General features: G+C 51.9%; 1 protein-coding gene across 6 annotated transcripts in view; it reads left to right on the top strand.

Annotated features, from left to right (window-relative positions):
* The window catches only part of CTBP2 (C-terminal binding protein 2), a 162,645-nt gene that overhangs the window by 110,205 nt on the left and 38,294 nt on the right, over nucleotides 1–14,146 (top strand). For all 6 annotated transcript variants that reach the window (XM_047825666.1, XM_047825662.1, XM_047825663.1 and 3 more), the window contains one exon: nucleotides 1,942–2,101. In XM_047825666.1, the coding sequence (XP_047681622.1) occupies nucleotides 2,044–2,101 (58 nt within the window). In that variant the 5' untranslated portion in view covers nucleotides 1,942–2,043. The remainder of the gene's footprint in view (nucleotides 1–1,941; nucleotides 2,102–14,146) is intronic.

The raw sequence follows: 14,146 nt of genomic DNA, 5'->3' as shown, positions 1-14,146 counted from the left end.
CCCGAAAAATATCCAGACAGGAGTCCTTTGCCCCTTTCCTTCTTTTTTTCTTTTGGTAAATAAGAGGACACAGGCTATTTGTGTAAGCGGATGTCTGATCTTTCCTTTGATTGCATAATCGAGATCCTACTTATCAATCTTTCAGGACGCCATCTAATTATACAAATTAAAATTCAAAGGAAAGCAAAGGGAATGATTACGCCTCACTTGGGCGTAATGGAAGGAGGAGGGTGTGAAACCCGGCTTGCCTCGGATGATAATGCTGTCATTTTTCATCTCCAAGGCACTTCACAAATATTAACTAATTAATTCTCTCACCCCTTGGCTAACACGAGGTTCTGTCTTCATGCCAGCGTCGAGGACAGGGGCCGCACTGCAGCTCGGTGATCAGAACTCTGGCAAATGAAAATTGCCGGCCGAGCTCTGGGGCTCGAGGCCACCTTTCCCTCTGCCTGGGACTCCCTTCTCCCATTGGTTTGAGTTAGGAACCACCCCCACCCCCTTCCCTGCCTCGCGTTGTTGCCTCTCCTAAAGCCCAAGAAAAGTGAATTTTTATAACATGACCGCCACACCTGTCCCACCTGCTTTGGGACCACCTTTGTCTCCCTAGCCCAGCATGGCCGGTTCAGGTTTGGGGAACTCTCCGGGTTTGAAGTTCAGGTTTGGGGAACCCCCCGGGTTTGAAGAGGGCTTAGTATCTCTGGGATGTTACGTTAATTATTTATGTCATTAGAAATTGTGCTTCTTTCCTAGCTCTTTAAAAAAAAAAAAAAAAACGTGTAATTATTGCCATAAATCTTTGAGGTGCGCCTCATTGCTGGGAAATTAGCCATTAACTACCAGGAAGTCTGCTTTCTCATAGTCAGACCTGTATTCTGACCTTTGATAAAGTAACTCCCAGCGTTTTGCATAATTGATGACCATACATAATCATCCTCATTATTAACCCTGGAGCCTCACTCTTGTCTCCTGTCCCCCCTCATTTGCTGGGTAACTGAGGACAACTTTCTCTGACCGTGTTGTTAAAGAAAGACCACTGCAGTGAGTCGAGAGCTCGGACGTTGTGGGGTGCAGATCGTGGTTTGTGGCCTCAACTGATATGTCGGATGAGGAGGAAATGAGGGTCCGGTCCCCCCCAAGACACACACCCTCCACAGACAAGCTGGCCATCAGCTTCCCATTCTTCAGGTGGCTCGTGGCTTTCCCTCTGGAGAGCCCCACAGACCCCAACCCACACGGGAGACCCTCCTCTGCTGCCTCGTTTCTGCCAGAAACACCAGGCACGCCTGGACAGGTGCGGGTGCTGTCTCCGTTCCCCAGTGTCGCGGCCGGCAGCCTGGACCCTCCCATCGCCGATACCGTCTGTGGCCTGGACGACCCTGGCCCAGGCAGTTAGGTGGCCTGTGACTTCCTGCCCCGTTCTCGTGCAGTGGGGTCGGGGGGCTTGTGTTGTGCTGAGCGGTGGCCTTGACTGCTGACCCCAAAGGGCAGTTGGGGGAAACTTTGTAAACTGCCTGGCAGAAGGCGTGGACAGAGGCTGTCCCGTAGCCACGGCTGGGTGTCTGTCGTAGTGCAGGTGGGCCTGGGACCCCCTTGCCGGTCCGGGTGGGTCTGGAGTCAGCCCCTCTGCGTTCACAGAAGTACAGGGCAAGGCCCAGCTGGCTGGAGCGTGGTCTCTGGCCTCGGAGCACAAATAACTACCATTCACGTTGTCAGCGATTGGTGTTTACAGCCCGAAGTTAAAAGCTAGGGTTCTGGATGCTGCCGTTTACTGCTTTCAGAGACCAATAATAATGCTCCCTTCCTGTCCAAGTCCGAGGGCAGGAGAGCAAGTGCTGGTGGCAGGTCCCCTTATAGAAAGTGGCAGTAAAGCCCTGAATGACTGTTGTCCTGTGCCCCCAGGGTGTCCAGAGAGTAAGGATTCTTTTCTCCTTGTTTCAGGGTTCATAGTGGCGTAATGCCCGCAGACTCCTGCGTGTTCCCCTAAGTTCTTAGAGGACCGCTTTGCCTTTTGAATCAGAGAGTTGCAAAGTTCGATAAAGAATGGCCCTTGTGGATAAGCACAAAGTCAAGCGACAGCGATTGGACAGAATTTGTGAAGGTAAGAGCCAGCGTGATTGGCGGTTTGTAACCAAAGGCGCGTAGTCCCGCCCTCGAACCCTCGCCCCGCTCACCGCTGACCAGTGGGGGAACTGGTTCCCTGTTGAGACTGCGCCCCGCCCCCCCCCTCCAGCCAGAGATCCCCCTGCCCGTGTCCCGAGCTGTGGTCAGTAGACCTGACCTTCGAGCAGGGGTGCCCAGCTCCCAGGGTGTAGGGGTGGGGTTAGGAGAGCTGGGGAGGGAGCGGCCCTAGGTCTGTTTCTGGCACACCCCTCAGGTCATCCTGCGTATGACAGACGCTGCGTAACAAACAGGATCATCTTTTTTCACTTTCTGAGGTTTCCGGACTCTTATCTGTTTCGGATTAAGGTATTTACAGTGATGAATTCCAAGATATTACTGAAGAGTCCGTGCATTGTCTCTCATTACGTGTTCACATCCCTGGTATCTTTGAAAATGTCTGGAAGTGTTTTATTCATGAAAGGAAAAATAAACATAATTAAAATCTAATGGAAACCTGGGGACAGACCTCTGCGATGTTGATTAAACACCATCCCTCCCTAATGAGGGAGCGGTAAGAAATCCAGAGCGCGTGGCCCTGGGCTTGGAGTTGAGTGCTCCTCGCCAGCCTCGTCCCGGCTGCCGACTGGGCTGGCTCGGCCTGGTTACCGGTGACTTGGCTGCGACGTGTGTCACACAGGTCATGGAAGGGAGCCGCCCCCCCCCCCCCGGCAGGATGGGCTCAGCAGCACCCCCTGGGCTCGCACACCGGTTGGCCCACCAGCTGCCCCGTATGGAACGGTTTGTCCTAAAAGCAGAGGTGACTCCAGCCACGTGGGGTGAAAGCATCAAAGGCGTGTTGTGTGACCGTATGCCCGGCAAGAGCTCTGTGACACGAGAGGGTAGTGGTGCTGACTGTCCCCCACACCCCTGAGGTTCTGCTGCTGTGCAGGGGGCTGGAGATTTAAAGGTTTGGTTTTGTTTTTAATAAACATGCCAAAACGCTCAAACCTCCAGGGACATCGGTAGGGTAGTGGAACGGATGCTGATGGTCCCTTCAACCGCATTTGCCAGTTGATGAGATTGGCCATCGTTTGCTTTCTTTTTATAGCTGTACAGATAGAGATACATTCGTGTATGAATGGATGGCTGGGCTTTGCAGAACCATGTAGAAGAAAGTTGCAGGTGCAGCGGTTCGCTCCCAAATACCTGCGTGGCCCGTGTGCCCTTTTAGGACGTCTCCTGATGTGAACACAGCACCGTAATCACGCCCCGGGGACCGGACCACACCGCAGTGTCCTGATAACAGAGTCCTGATAACAGACCTCGCGCTCACGCTGCCCCCGTGCACGTGATTCGTGCGGGTGCTTGTTCGTGCAGGAACTCCTCAAGGGTCGCACCCTCCATTTAGTGGTCTTGTCCTTGGTCTCCTTAGCCTACATAATTTTTTGAAAGCCTGTTTGACTTTCAGAAGCATGACTAGTCATGGAAGAGCCCAGACCGACTGGTTGGTCGTGTCCCAGACTCTGGCTTCCACCCGATCGCGTGGGGATTTAGTCAGTTTACTTTTTGACCTCTGGCGGAAAGGTGCTTCATTTGAGGTTACTGGGTCTCCTGTTCTAAAAAGACTTTAGTGGATCAACTTTCCAGCGTTCGTGTCCTTGATGCCTGTGGTGCGGATTCCACCCGTTCTGCGGTTTCTATCTAGACGTACCGCATCGGAGACGAGAATGGGATTGGAGAGCCAGTGGCCTGTCCCCTCTGCGTTTTCAGGGCTATTGGCAAGGGCAAACCATGATGGTTTTTTCAGACCCTCTCTCCCCAGCATGGTTCACCCACCTGCCGCCCACTTTTTATAACCGAAATTTCAGCGTCTGCTTCACCTGTGAACGGCATTCCCGAGATAAGTTAAAGCTACACTTTTTGAAATTTCTCAATGGGCACCATCAAGACAGACATTTGAAATTCAGTTACTCGGGTGTTACTTGTAACCCATGATCCCAAACGCTCGTTTGCTGTCCTGTTAAATACAACAGGTGTTCCAAGGTGCATTTGTACACCGAGTTAACATTTTTCCAGGCCGGGTCAGGTGCTCACGGCCCAGCTGCTACCAGTGAGGCACAGCGGAGGCGGTATGTGTACCCCTTGTTTGGCCTTTCCCTCAAATCGGTTCCGTGGATCCAGTCATTTCCCTGTGTCTCCATCCCTGGCTTTGGATTGTCTCCAGTGTCTGTTCTAGAAACCCAGTCTACCTGCTCTTGAACATTCTATTTGGAAATCCAGAGAGCCCAGCAGATAGTCTTCTCCTCCTTCCTGCCAGTGCCCCACCCCCAGGACCACGTCTGTCTGTCTGTCTGTCTCTCTCTCTCTCTCTCTCTCTCTCTCTCTCTCTCTCTGTCTCGTTGTTTCTGATTGTTAGGTTAAAAGCATGAAATTGTTTCTGTGTTGTAGCCACTCTGGGCTCATAGGGGCTTTGCCTTGGCTTCTTGGTTTCTTTGGTCTCTGGGAACAAACCTCCTTCAGGTTTCGGTCCTCTCTCCTGCCACCAGACCCCCGTGCAATCCCCAGCTGCAGGATCCCTTTCCAGACAGGCCCTCCTGGGTCCACCTCCAGCCCCCTCTGTCTCTTCAGTGAACACCTTTGCTCCAGCCTAGCCTGTCTGGTGGAAACTGAGCCTCACCCCTGCACAGAACCCCTGCCTGCCTTCCCAGGCCCAGCCCGTTCCTCCTGGAAACCTGAGGGTCTCTGTCCTCCTGAACTTCAATGTCCTGTGGCCACTCCTAGCCACTCTGCCCTCTGGGGTTCCGAGTTGAAGCCAAGGGAAGACAAGGTGGAAGGCAGAATCTGACTCAGGCCGCGTCTTCCCGTCACCCCCACCCCCGCCACGGGATGTTTGTTCGAGATGGAAGCACAGTGCAGAGTATGGCTTTGCTTCTCAAAAGCCAGTCTTTGGGACTCCATCCAAATCAGTTGGAATAATGGCCTTTCAAGCTGACTTAGAAGCCAGATTTTAATTTTTCTTTTTAAAGGAACCGTTCTATTTTGATATTGATAATTTGTTCTCCGCTCTTGCCGATGCCTGGTCTCAATCCCAGAGTGCTGTTGTGTCAGGGTTAGTATGGAGTAGGGTCTGATAACAGGGACTGGTCAGAGCTGGGCTGCAACGGCAGTCCATCTTTTCTGATGGACAGTTCCAGTCTTGGTTTCCCCCTCCGTTAAGTTTGCTGGCATAACTGATACATCGCATTTGTGAATTGGACCACCGGAGTTTCACTATGTTACATCTAGACACAGCTGGTGTGATTTTCCCCAGATATTTGTTGGTCAGAGAAGAGGGCTTACTATCTCTCGGCATCACCAAAGTAACCCAGGAAAGCGTTTTGCGGAAAGCGTTTTCTGGGTTTGTAGAAGCGTAATATACCAGAATGGCTCTGCCGATGACATTTTGTCGGAACATCTTATTGTGGGTTATGGTGGAATAAATCACTAAACGCCACCCTCCCCTGTGGCTATGGAGAATGTCATTTGACAAAAGTAGATATTTCATTTTACTTTATTTTGTTCAAATGTCTCACGCACGTGGAAAAATGGTCCTAATGATTGCATCCGTTGAGCTGTGATTAGTGCCCTCCTCATCCCATAACTCAGGAGTGGACTTTCCCCCTTCCTCTGCATGTCAAGAAGAAATGACGTGAACCTCCCTTTGAATAAACAGCCCTGTTTGACATTGCTTACCTCTAGGATGTCCTCACGAGCAGAGGTAAAAAGTGAGAAGGTAGGTTCGTTGAATGGATACTGGGAAAATAGAGACCAACTGACATCTGTTAAATACAGGAGTAATTACAAATTCTGGTAATTTTTTAATTAAAAAAAAATTTTTTTTAATATTTATTTTTCATGTCTTTTGCCCATTTCTTCACGGATTATTTGGGGTTTGGGTGTGGAGTTTGTTCAAAAAAAATTTTTTTACATTTATTTATTTATTTTTGAGAGACAGAGCACAAGTGGGGGATGGGCACCCCAAGTGTTGACTTTGTTTAATGTTTACTTTTGAGAGAGAGAGAGAGAGAGAGGCAGAGCACAAGCGGGGGATGGGCAGAGAGAAGGAGACAGAATCCAAAGCAGGCTCCAGGCTCTGAGCTGTCAGCGCAGAGCCCGACATGGGGCTCAAACTCACGAACCGTGAGATCATGACCTGCACCAAAGTCAGACGCTTAACTGACTGAGCCACCCAGGCGCCCCTGCCTTTTTCGGTCTTTAAAGCGTATGTAGCACTTTCTACAGAAACAGCATCAAAGCTGGCCATCTCTAGGTAGACCACAATCATTTCTAATAAATACCCGTAAACAACCCCAAAATGTGGATTTTAAAAGGGGGATTTATAATGTTGCTGTACATTATAATTGTATGTTTGGATTGGGCAATTATGCATGTTTCCAGTCATTATGTGATTAGCGATAATTACGTTAGCTGTGTAAATATACAATAGTCAACTAGACTCGACTTTAAACTCCAAAAGCATAAATGAGCGTGTTACTGCCATGTGCTCATGTAAAGGAAGGGAGCGAGGTCAAGTTGAAGCTTTATGGAAGTTATTTGCAAGGGATAAAAATCCACATTTCCCCTTTATCTGGTGTGGTGTTTAGATAAACTCTTCCCCCGGGGTGCCTCTTGTCAACTAGGGGCTGGGTTCGTAGAATTGCCCACACTCAGGCCCTCACTTTCTGCAGGTGGGAATCGGGTTAAACGTTGTATTTCTCTGTTCTCCTCATCTATAAGATACAGACATCGGCTTCTCTCTGAACTTGTCTGTGTGCGGAAGGGGCTCTGACTGCAGCTGGCAGATGTCCTTTACCTCCCTGTGTTTCTAACAGCAGCGTGTCCGGTCCGCTCGTATCCACCTGTGCTTTGGGGGTGTGGCGTGTTTGGCCGGTGGCTGGTGTTTTAGCGGCCGCCCCACCCCAGTGGATTTTTGCTCTTGCTCCAGACAGACCCCTGTCTGTGTCCCTGTTGATGGTCAAACCTCCTAAGTGCCCTGGAGCCACCTGGCTTATCTTCCCAACCTGCTTGGATTTGAGTGCCTTTCCTTGGGTCACCGCACCTTTAGGAAAGGCTGTCTGCTTTCAGGCTCAGTAAACCCCTCCCAGGAACCAGGGTTCCGATGGACCCAGGCCCAGTCTCCTTCCAACAGAGTAGGTCCAAGGACAGCAGAACAGTCCTGGCTGTGAAGAAGCGGAGAGCTCAGCCCACAGTGCCCCCCACAAATTCGGAGGATGTCCCTGGGCCTGGGTAGGTCCCAACACTGCTCAGTGTCATTACAGGCATTTAGGGGGACGATGGCACCAGAACCCCAGAATATACTTTGGTGCTAGCTTTTTGTGCTGTGACTTCTTTTTCAGGAAGGACCTACAGGTGATACGCTGTGAGATGAGACCCTTGTTTTTGATCAGCTCATACTCAGTTCCCCAAACCACGATGTTAGCATCCTGACGTTAATGGGACTCTTGCTCTAACAAAGCTCAGGGTTTGGGACACGCCGTCTGCCTCCAGAAAGGCCTCCGGTGCCCCTCTGGGTCCAGGCAAGAACTTGGCTCAGCACCACCAACCGAGCTGTGAGGTACCGGGAGGGGAAGTCTTCTGGGAACCGATGTGCGTGCACCTGGTCACAGTGGTCTCCCTCTTTTGTCTTGTTACTTGCTCCTCGGGGGCTGGACCATCCATGGGCTTGTTTCCCGTGTCCTGCTGGGAGAGATGTGTGTGCCAAGAGAATCCTTCCCATTCACACCCCGGAATGGGTGAAACAGCTTCTCGAAGCAGGGTGGACCGTCGGTCTTTACACCTGCAAGGTCTTGGCAGCCCATCTTCCGACTGCCCCCGGGCACAGCCGGCTGAGCCAATGCAGAGTGTTGCCAGGCAGCGTCAGATAGCGGGCGGCAGGTCCTCTGCGCTCTTAGCTTGGTGCCTCCGCACGCAGACCCTTGCAGGTGAGCGCCTATGCTTTGGCCTGGGCGTGGGTTCGGAGGTCCTCCCGGTGACCCCGTACGCCTGTCAGCTTTCCCCATCGCACAGGACGTGCCTTGAGGGCAAGGACTGGCTGTCCGTGGAGTCCTGTTGTCCTGTACAGTCACACCCATCTGGTCCCTTCACAGCCTATGTGTTGAAGGAACAGGCACATGGTGGAGAAAAGGACATGTCGGAGGGACAGGGCTCCATCACCTTGAGTGAGAAAACCAAGGGCTGTCTCTGCCAATTGATGCATCCCCTGGATTGCTTTGGTAGCGTACTCCCCTTATAGGGTAGATTTCTTTGGATTTGGGGACCAAGAGACCTCGAGTGAACCGAAGAAGTTTCCTGGAGGTGCGGGTTACTTGAGCTGGACCCTGGTGGATGGACATGACTGCGGCATCTCAAAGCCAAGAGGAAGGAATTCTGGAATATTGGGAACCCACTACAGATTAAGTCACATAAAATACAGAGTGTGATGGAGTGAGGGGGGTGGCAACGTTGAGGTGGGTTAGGGGGTTACCTGAGATGCTAAGATTTTGTGGGATTTTTGCTTATCGGAGGTTTTTACAGAGAGGAAAGAAGCAAGTGGTTTTTGTTCTAGCACCTGCTGAAGGCAAATCCTGTGCGGGTCAGCTTTCCTGGTAGATTTTGGTCCTGTGGCTTGCCCAGGCCTGCATCCCAGCCCAGGGCTCCAGCTCATACTTATTTTCAAAACCTGCCCTTTTTAAAAGAGGAATGGACTTTTACCCCCATCACAAGAGGGAGTCAAAGCTAATTTTCATAATACAGCTGTTAGTAAGTTTCATAATCTAGGGACACCCGAGTGGCTCAGTCGGTTGAGAGTCCGACTCTTGATTTTAGCTCAGGTCATGATCTCACCGTTCATGGGTTCGAGCCCAGCCTGCTTGAGATTCTCTCTCTCTCCGCCTCCCCCTCCCTCCCTCAAATAAGCTTTTTTTTTTAGAAGAGTTTTATAGGCTAGTTAAGAAATCAAGTCCTGAGCAATGTGCAAGCCTTTGTTTTCATTTAAAATGGCTAAGTCTTGGGACACCTGGGTGGCTCAGTTGGTTGAGCGTCCGACTTCCGCTCAGGTCACGATCTTGAGGTTTGAGAGCTCGAGCCCCGCGTCGGGCTCTGTGTCGACAGCTCGGAGCCTGGAGCCTGCTTCGGATTCTGTGTCTCCCTCTCCTTGGCCCTCGCCTGCTCTAGCCCTTTCCGTCTCTGTCTCTGTCTCTGTCTCTCTCAAATAAAACATTTTAAAAAATTAAACAATGATAAACGGCTAAGTCTAGAGTTCCTTGAAGGCTGGGACTGTTTACATAGCAGCTCATCTTGGAAGGGTAGGTTTGGTTACACAGCCCCGTTTCAGGTCTGGGGTTTTCTTCCGAGGGCATTCAGTGCTGTGTCAATCCCCTGATGACTGAAATGCTGTCTGGCCATTCTCATTTTCTCTTTGCATTCATGAGAACGTACATACAGGCTTCCTTGAAACTCTGCTATTTCCTATTTCACCAGTGCACTTGGGTCCCCCCGCCCCCTGCGATTGAGATCAGCCAAGGAAGTTATTTTGGTAGGGGCCCTGCGGGAACAGAAGGGACAGAAAACTTTTCTAAAGGCAGGAAGCTGTTTTGAAACATAAATCCTAAAACACTTGACAGAAACAAACAACCAACACAGCCTGGACACATTTAAAAGTAGGAAGCAGGATGTCCTAAGCCCATCTTTGGCCCTGTTTCTGCGGGAAAATAGTGCGTAACCCACCGACCTCTGCCGTGTCCCCCAGGAGATGCCGCCCGTGGAAGGCAGAGGCGTGGGCGCTGCCGTGGCTTCCGTCCTGGGACCCAGCAGGCACAGGGGAGCATCTCTGGGGGCTCCGGTTTCTACCTTCGCTTGTGGAGGTGCCGTGATCTTGGGGGCCCAAGGGCTGGAGGGGGACCAAGAGATGGAAGGCTGGCCAGAAATGCTCCAAAGCTCGGCCTGGCTGCCTCCTGAGAAGGAGCAAGCATTTATTGCCACCAGGCGGGACACAGCACAGCTGTCCGTGGACAGGCAGTCAGACCCAGTGCCCTTCATGTGAGTCCAAACGTTAGATTGGGTGACTCCGCCTCATGCTTGAGAAACGTGTAATTTATTTGTGAATGAATGTGGGGCTTAGACCCCAGAGCCATACTTTTCTTGTCTTTTCAAGCAGTTCCCTAGGTCATGGTAGCGGTTGGAACACGAGATGCCTATTGGTGATTTGCCCAAGGGCGAGCTGGCTGGTTGTGCCCTCCTTGATTCTCCTCCCTGTCCTTCTGGAACCTTCTAGATCATCAGAGCACCTTCTGATCTGTCACACAGGGAAAATGAAGAATTGGCTTTGCGGGAGGGTGTTGGCATCTAACCCCCCCCCCCCCCCGGGGCTGCCGTTCGGGTTATTCTACGACGTCCGCTCTGGCTTGGGTTCATTTTGTCTGCAAGAGAATTTGGGTTGTCTCTTAACTTTCGGAAGATGGCTTTTCCCTCGGTGCAATTTTCCGTAGCAAAACTCTTTGCAGGACTGAAGGGTTAAGTCTGGGGGACTCCTTATCCTCTCAGAAATTGGGCCCATCTCGCTTTATTTCGTAAACGTGAGCTTTGCAGAAAAACAGCTCTCTTGGAGAGGCTGCGGCGCACTTGAGAAAAATCTGCCAGAGCGTTTGGGAAAGCGTGAGTCAAGTTACAGGTGTTTTCACCTAACACAGGAAAACATCTGTCCTAATATTTGGCGGCTTGTGGAGCCGGGGCTGTGTGAGTTTGGGCGGCTTCCAAGTGGGATGAGTTGGACGAGGATGGAAAGGAGACCCGGGCCGCCTCATTCCCGTGTGGAGGGGGAGGCGCCCACCCTGGAGCCTCCCCGCTACCCACCGCCCCCCACCCAACCCTGCCTCTGGCATTGCACTTTGCCCTCCTTCTCAGAAATCCGTTACTGGTTTCATAGGAGCTGTTGGGTGCACGTTCTTCTAGACGGTCCTGCTTCAGTCAGAGAACTTGAACCTTAAATGAGGTATTTGTAAGCCGGGTGAGCAGGTGCACTCCAGGGCTGACGCGCTCACCTCTGAAGTGATGTGTCTGTACCAGGAGTGGAGCCTCTCAGGCCAGCACCACACAGTGTTAACGTTTTCTTCGTGACAAGATGGGAAGGAAAGGAAATGGCACGATGGACTGACTAATCGTGAGGCTTGAGGTGGTTTTATACCTTCCACTAACAGAGGGGGGGGCCCCAACTCCAACAGCAGCCCAGTGCTCCCCACGCTGAGGGGCGGGAACAGCCCAAGTTCAGGAAGTTCCTTTCTGATACTCTAGCACTTAATTTTGTAGGTGACCTCTTCAGTACCTGGGGGTTCTGGAAAATCGTAAGCAAAATGACAGAATTACTGTGCTAACGAGGTTTCCTGTTTCGGGCAGCAGCGGGGCAGCGTGACCCAAGGTCAGCGCAGGGAATTCTGGAAAGCGGAGCGTTTGCTCTGCCGTGTATGATCTGCGTCCCACGCCCTGTGGCCACCCCCAGGACAGGGCCCCTGGCTCCATCCCCGGTGACTGGGATGTGACATAATCATAGCTGCTTCTAGAGTCACTTGGGGCCAGAGCACCTGGAATGGGGCCTGGTGCAGACATTGACCAACGTGGACGTCCTCTAAGAAGGAAACGGTAGGAGGAACGTGACACCAGAGAGGCCTTGTTTCTGGTCACCTCTGCTCTTCCCGTCTTGCCCGGCCAGCCGGTGGAAGTGTTGACGGTGGGGCAGAGTCCCCACCCCTCCCCCTTTTGGCCACAAAACCCAAGACCGGAAGGGGAAGGTGACGAGGTAGACGTGGGCCGGGGCTTCTCGGGGGTGTCTGGCCCGTGTCCTCCGTCAGGCTGAGGTGTGACCTACCTGATAGACATGCCAGCTTGTGTCCTGTGCTCCGTCTGAGAAGGGTCCCGAGTGTCGCGCCCCAGCCTCCGCAGCCCTGAGCGGTGAGAACCTGCCCACGGTGGGCCTGCCCAGCTTGCCAGCCCAGCCGTGCCGGGAAGTGATCTGCTGTAACCAGATAGCGCTGTTTCCATTTGGCTGTGAGCTCCAGACCGCCCTCCCGTCCGTTTGGACGGGTCTTCTAAGCAGACACTTCCCGGGGCTGCTGGGGAGGCGTGTAAATACTGTGTTGCGTGTGGCCAGGCCTGTTTCCTCGTTGCCTGCCCAGCCAGGCCTTTCAGCCCATGGGCACCAACGTGCCAGCAGAGGAATTACTGACCTTGGCACCAGCAGGCTGCTTTTATACGCGGAAACCCTACATTCGGCAGTGTGGCTTGTTAATTTTTTTTTTTGTTCCCCCATGCGTCCCAGGAGGGGATCGCGGGGGAAGATTTGGGTCTCCTCCTGCCAGCATATGTTTCCAGATACCTTGAGGCTTTGTTGGTGTTTTGGGGGTCAGAAGTGGTAACAGACTGGGTTCCTGGGCTCCGTCCTTGGCGCGGATTCTCAACAGTCCGCGGGTGGCCACAGAGCTCTGGGGGAACAGCGCTGGTATGAACAGAGCCGGTCCCCACGTTTGGTATGCCCGTGTGCACCGGGACACAAGGAGATGGGATAGAGCCCTGCTCCCTTAAACTGTCTCGCGTTGCCACGCACCCCCAGTTCAAAGTAGGATTTGCACCTACTTTCTCCTCTCTTGCGGTAAATTTTCGGTATTTCTCATTCCAAAAAAAAATTTCTTTTTTTTTTTTAACGACCGGTGTTTTTCGTAAGTGAAAAATCGAATCTGACGTAGACGTGGGTGAAGACAGCAGTCCGGTTTAACGGCTGCAGACGCGCACAGTGTCTCGTCTGTAAAGGTTCTCAACGGCACGCGCCTTTGCAGCATCATGATCACGAGCTTTTGTTTTTGTGGTGGGTTCGGTGTCATGGGCTCCCGTGGTCGGAGGAGGGGAACCTGTAGCTTGGCTCTGTGTTGTTTCTCCGGGACCCTTCTCTCTCTTTAAAGAAATGGTTGAATGCTCAGAGGTGGGCCGTTCCTTATCGAAATTAAGTAACTGTTGTCCTTTGTGTTATTGTGCCTGAAGTCCCTCTGAGCCATGTAAGGATCTTAATCCGTGGGACTATGGAGAAGCCTCCCCAACATCGAAGCTCGCCGAGCCTGCTGGAAGAACACTTTCCCTGCGAACAGATATGAAGGAAGGCACACCTAAGTTGCAGAAGCTTCCCGGTTTTGCTTCCTAATGTCAGGGCTTAGTCGTTGACCTCTGTTGCGGTCTTAAGTTTTCTTTTCTTAATGTTTGTTTATTTTTGAGAGAGACAGAGCATGAGCAGGGGAGGGGCAGAGAGAGGGAGAGACACAGAATCCGAAGCAGGCTCCAGGCTGTCAGCACAGAGCCCGGTGCGGGGCTCAAACTCAAGAACCGTGAGATCACAACCTGAGCCAAAGTCAGAGGCTTAACTGACTGAGCCACCCAGGTGGCCTTCTGTTGTAGTCCTTAAGATGGTAAATTCTAGATCACACACCGCAGGTGTTTGTTTGTTTGTTTGTCCCTGGCAGGATGGAGGGTTTGGTGTTTTATGATAATAAGGCAAAGAATGCATTTGGACTTGAGCAGCAGAACTCATGTGATTGGTAACCCCGGAGTCCTCTCAGAGCCAGATTTCACTATCGGCGGGGCATCGGGCTGCAGGCCTGGCCCATTTCTCAGGGTACCTCATGTTCTAGAATTGTGCATGAGATTGTTTTTTTCCCCTTTTTATCCTGCCTGCCTGTTCACATTGAATTTGTTCTTAGCCGTGTGCAGTGGATTAACATTTCATCAGGTTGGATTAAGATTGAATTGACATTAAAGCAGTCTTTTCCTATTTTCCTTCTGTCACTTTTAGGCGATCCGAGGCGGGGGGTGTGGGGGTGCTCATCCCAAAAGTGCCCTGGTGAGGACGAAGGAGATAAGCCAGGGCTTCAGTGTGAAAATAATTCCCAGTCGTGGGTCGGGAGGCTTGGCTGGAGCCCTCAGCCCTCCTCCTCCGTCTAACTAACGAGATGTCACATGGAACAAAAGC

This window comes from Prionailurus viverrinus, chromosome D2, assembly GCF_022837055.1.
Source record: "Prionailurus viverrinus isolate Anna chromosome D2, UM_Priviv_1.0, whole genome shotgun sequence".
Lineage (NCBI taxonomy): Eukaryota > Metazoa > Chordata > Mammalia > Carnivora > Felidae > Prionailurus > Prionailurus viverrinus.
The sequence above is the reverse complement of the archived record's forward strand: the minus strand, read 5'-3'. Positions and strand labels throughout refer to the sequence as shown.